The sequence below is a fragment of the Pygoscelis adeliae genome, unplaced genomic scaffold (assembly GCF_000699105.1).
Source record: "Pygoscelis adeliae isolate BGI_AS28 unplaced genomic scaffold, ASM69910v1 Scaffold11, whole genome shotgun sequence".
Lineage (NCBI taxonomy): Eukaryota > Metazoa > Chordata > Aves > Sphenisciformes > Spheniscidae > Pygoscelis > Pygoscelis adeliae.
This window is the reverse complement of record NW_008824059.1, coordinates 178,228-182,891: the sequence shown is the minus strand read 5'-3', so window position 1 is coordinate 182,891 and position 4,664 is coordinate 178,228. Positions and strand designations below refer to the sequence as shown.

At 55.0% G+C, this 4,664-nt stretch overlaps 1 protein-coding gene across 1 annotated transcript in view; it reads left to right on the top strand.

Moving 5' to 3' along the window:
- Positions 1 to 4,596, top strand: part of NTN1 (netrin 1) — a 51,385-nt gene extending 46,789 nt beyond the window's left edge. The window contains exon 6 of the mRNA XM_009334065.1: positions 4,260 to 4,596. Within this exon, the coding sequence (XP_009332340.1) occupies positions 4,260 to 4,588 (329 nt within the window). The 3' untranslated portion in view covers positions 4,589 to 4,596. The remainder of the gene's footprint in view (positions 1 to 4,259) is intronic.
- The last annotated feature ends 68 nt before the right edge of the window (positions 4,597 to 4,664 follow it).

Genomic DNA, 4,664 nt, shown 5'->3' with positions numbered 1-4,664 from the left:
GGTGTCAGGTAGGATGCGGTTAATGGGGCAGCGCCGTGCACACACCAGGACTGAGTGTCTTTCCTTCACCCATCGAACCCCTGTCCTCCAGCTCTCAGCACCCATTTGGATGATCGGGGGCTCTCTTGGGGCTGATGGGGAGCAGAGCAGGGCACCAAATAACAAGCCTGGAGAAAAATCCCCGGTGCTATGGGGGTACCCGGGGGGGGTGCAGCCAGCCCCAAATTACCCACAGGGCTCAGCAGCCCACCGTTTGCAAAGCATGGGGAGGAGCGGGCGTGAGCTGCGGGGCAACCCCAAGGCACCGCTGCGCTCGGGACCTGGACCAGAGCCCATCCTCACTGGGCACCGGTGTCACCGGCCCCGGCTGGAGCAGCAGCACAGTGAAAGCTGCAGCTCATTGGATTTTGTTCTCCCCCTCTGGGTCACCATCTGCTCCCAGGGGACCACAGCCAGGGGAGCACCATCTCTGCCACCCGCTTGAATAACCACCATCCCCTGTTACATCCTTTCATCTGGTTGCCCCATAGACACTTTCCAGGATATTTTTTCCGGGGATACAGTGACAGGGATGGTCCCCAACACGGCTCAGCATCGGTACAGGGGTTCAGTGAACATCAGCAAAGTGCAAGCAGTTCACCATGGCACAGGCAAAGCCAAGCTTTGCCCTAGGAGAAGGCAGGTGAAGGACAACATCAAGCTCCAAAGCCAGCTTCGGGGTGGTGGGGTGCAGCTGAGCCTCCCCCAAAACCATGAAGGAACTGAAACCTTTCATGCGAAATGAGTCCCTGAATCCCCAGGGATTCACCCAGGGGAGCCAGCTTAGGTGCCTCCAAAAATTCCTCCTGGCACCTCTCTGCATCTCCGCACGTCTCGTGTCCCTTGGGAGATGCTGGAGACCCCACCACCAAAATACCCAGGCAAGTCATGGCTAAATTTGGGCTCTGAAACCAAGGGGAAACCGCGCGTCCTGGATGCAAAGTTATGGACAGAAAACTCGCTGTCAGCGAAGGCAGCTGCTGCTGTGCCAGCCAAGCCTTCACCGAAGCTTTCACTCCTTCCACTTCATTAATAAAAAGGGAAAAAAATAAGAGACGGGGGCCTTGACATCAAAAAAATACAGACTGTGTGTTTTAGAGCGGAGTTTCCTGTAACCACCTCTCTCCGGTTCCTTTTCATTCATTTTCTCCATTTTGTCAGTGTGGACCCAGGCAGGTCAAAGGTTTAAGCTTTTTTGGAAAGATTTGTTTCCAAAAAATAAAAATTGGCTAATCTTCACATTTTGTTACCTTCACACCAGACTGGGAAATACACGGTCAGAGCTTAGGGTTGTTTTTTTTCTTTTTTCTTTTTTTTTTTTTTTAAATGAAAGCATCTGGCATCCATGACATGCTCCGAAAAAAACCCACATATATTTTGCAACGTGTTAAAAAGCCTTGCTGGGCTGCAGAGCCCCGCTTCCTTCCATAGCTTGAAATCAGCTTGCACGTTGTGGTTTTAAAGTGAGGGTGATGCTCCTCCGCCGCTAATCCAGGGGGGTTAAGTTGGGTTGTTACAAGGCAAATGGGAGAGTTTTGCCTGGTTCTTTTGCGGTTTCTTCTCCCTCTGATAATTTATGCAATCAAGATCGGACCCGCTGGGGACTGGCCAGATGGCTGAGACAGGCAGGTAGACGGGCAGGGTGTTATAGCTCACAGGGCATGGAGGGGAAGGGGGGGTGGGGGGTGGTGGAAATGGGAAAAGCTCAAAGATTTGGTCAAAAAGCACTTTTTGGCTGGACTGCACCAGCCTGCACGGAGCCACTGGCCCTCGCCTGCTCTCCCGGCCAGGGCTGGCATCGCCACCTGGGTTTTTCCCTCTGTCTCTGCTGCTGGGGACTCCTCATTCCACAGCCAGCAAACAAACCCAGGAGGGCGGGGTAGTCACTCCCCGGTGAAGATATTTTCCTGGAAGCCGATTTTTAGTGAGGAGGAATGTGTTCGACCTCCCTGGAGGATGCGATCTTGGCCGACTGCTGATCCTGTCCTCCTCTGCTGCGTGCTCTGCACGGTGATGGACCGCTGTCGGGAAGAAGCCCACTGACGTGGCAGGAGCTGCCTCCAGGCCCGCGTCTTCTCTTCCTCACCATGCTTCAGGGCCAAACATTCCGTTTCCCATGCAAGGAACGCGGGTCTCCATCCTTCCCTGTGTTTTGAACCCAAGTCCACAGATGTCACCTGGAAAGGGCACAACAGCACCTGCTGTAGGGCTTGAGGAAGAGGAGGAGGAGGGCTGGAAGAGGTCACCATAGCCTGCTCATGGTCACCTGAGCTGCAGCCTGGGGCTGCCCCATGGGGCAAAACCATGGTGGCTCCAGGGGCTCTTGAAATCAGCCGTGAGCAGAGCCTTACCTTCGAGCACGCTGGAAGTAAACCAGTGTCCGTCGCCATCCTGGCTCTGCTGCACCTTTGCGGACGACCCCTCGGAGAGTCCTCTCCTGTCCAGATCACGATGCCAAGTCACCTCTTCGCATTGGCCCTGTGGGACCATGGCCACCACTCCTGCACGGATGCCGGTGGGTGCAGGGATAACGTAACGCATGAACCGTGCTTCAGGGAAGAACAAGGGTGGCACGGCAGGGGGCTGAGCCCTCACCAGGTTTTCTCAGGAGGTTTTCTACACAACATCAGCCCCAGGCTTGGAAAACACCATCAACTTGTTATTTCTGTGCTTATGGATCACAGTTGTGCTCCCATCTCAGTCTTGTTTTGGGAGCTTGTTATCGCTCAGTTATCTGCCGGGACACCTGGCTTGCCAGGCTGCTGCATACCAAGGTATCCCCTTGAAGCCCGATGTTGTTATTCAGTATTTACAGAGATGTTTCAGTGAGTCCTCCAGGCCCAGAAGTCAGGTTGGCCACTGCCACTGACATGTCCTTACAATCACTGAGCCTCAACCCCAGTCCTTCACCCGTGCTTTTTACCAGCAATGTCATCTTCCACAGCAAGCACTGAACAGTATTGGCTCAGGAACATCTCCTAGAAACACACAACAGCGAACCTCCCTGTTTCTGAAACCTTTCATAGGTTTGGACCTGTTCAGTGTCCTGCTCCGAGGCCAGGCACTCATGGAGAGCTGTCTCCTTGTGCTGGCCCTGGGCAGACATGCTGGAGGCCCTAACAGGTCTTTCCTACCTCCAGATGCCAAATGCTTGGAGATATGGGCCAGTCCTAGCGTTTTGCTCCAGATTTTGGCTCATCTTCTCTTAAAACCTGGGGCTGCCTTAGGGTCCTGGCGCTGATGCACCGAGTTGCCCATCTAGCGAGGAAGCGAGGGCAGAGGGGCTGGAGGGATGGCCCATGCAGAAACCCATCCTCTGGCTGAAGCACGTGCTGCTCTCTGGACACGTGGGTCAGGAAGAAAGCTCGTCCCAGGTCCTGCGGTGCAGCCCGGGGTTTTGGCACTGCCGATGGGGACAGGCACCTCCCTGCCATGCCCACTGCAACGCATGCTGTGTGCACAGAGCCTCTGCCCTGTGCTCAGGCCACCACCTGGGGCTGGAGGCACAAGCTGTCCCTGGGTTTGTTGATTTTCTCTGTGCTTGTTGCTTCAAGGGAAAAGGCAGAGTCCAGCGTACACGAATCCAACTGATTTTTAAGAGTTTTTTTTTTTTTATTGCTTTAAGAGTTCGCAGGTGCTGGGGCAGATGTTGGAGGCACTGCCGCACCAATGGTCCTGGGGAACTTGCTTCACAGCCATGTCCCAGTGGTCCCAGGGAGATGATGGTCCTCCCTAGGACACGGCTAGGAGAACGAGGCAACCTCTCCCCACCAGTGCTCCGGGCTGCCCTGCATCGTTCCCAGGGCTCCTAACGCGAGGACTGCCATGGTGGTGTACAGCTGCTCCCAGCCTCTGCTCCCCTCCTGGGGGTCCTCCAGCCCTCGTTGTCCCCGGGTAACCATGCCCTTGCTCACTGGGGACCCAGAGGGCCTCCCTTGTGGCAGCAGAGCTGGAGAGCATCTCCCAAGCCTATGGTGGTCTTAGTACCTTTGCTGAGACCCTCTGCCGCCAGCACTGGCTACTCTTGCTCGTGGCGGATGTCTGGGGACAAAGGTAGCTTTTGTGCAACCACCACCCGTGGTCGCTCTCCCCCACCCTGGGCTGAGGAGACAAAATCCCTTTTTCTCACACAGCCTATTAGGTAAGACTTGAAATTTATTTTCTTCTCACCAGCTCAAACCATAACATCTTTTCCTCTCTTGCCTCGTTTTTTTTTCCAGCTGTCCAGATCCACATCCTGAAAGCGGAAAAAAATGCCGACTGGTGGAAGTTCACAGTCAACATCATCTCCGTCTACAAACAAGGCAGCAACCGGATACGGCGCGGAGACCAGACCCTGTGGATCCACTCCAAGGACATAGCGTGCAAGTGCCCCAAAATCAAGCCCATGAAGAAGTATTTGCTGCTGGGCAACAACGAGGACTCTCCCGACCAGAGCGGCATCATTGCGGACAAAACCAGCCTGGTGATACAGTGGCGGGATACATGGGCTCGGCGGCTCAGGAAGTTCCAGCAGCGGGAGAAGAAGGGGAAGTGTAAGAAAGCCTAAAGGAGGAGAAGGCAACAGAGCGCGCGAGAGGGAGAGACTGTGCATGCTGCGTTGTGTAGAGCTGGGGCGGGCAGGG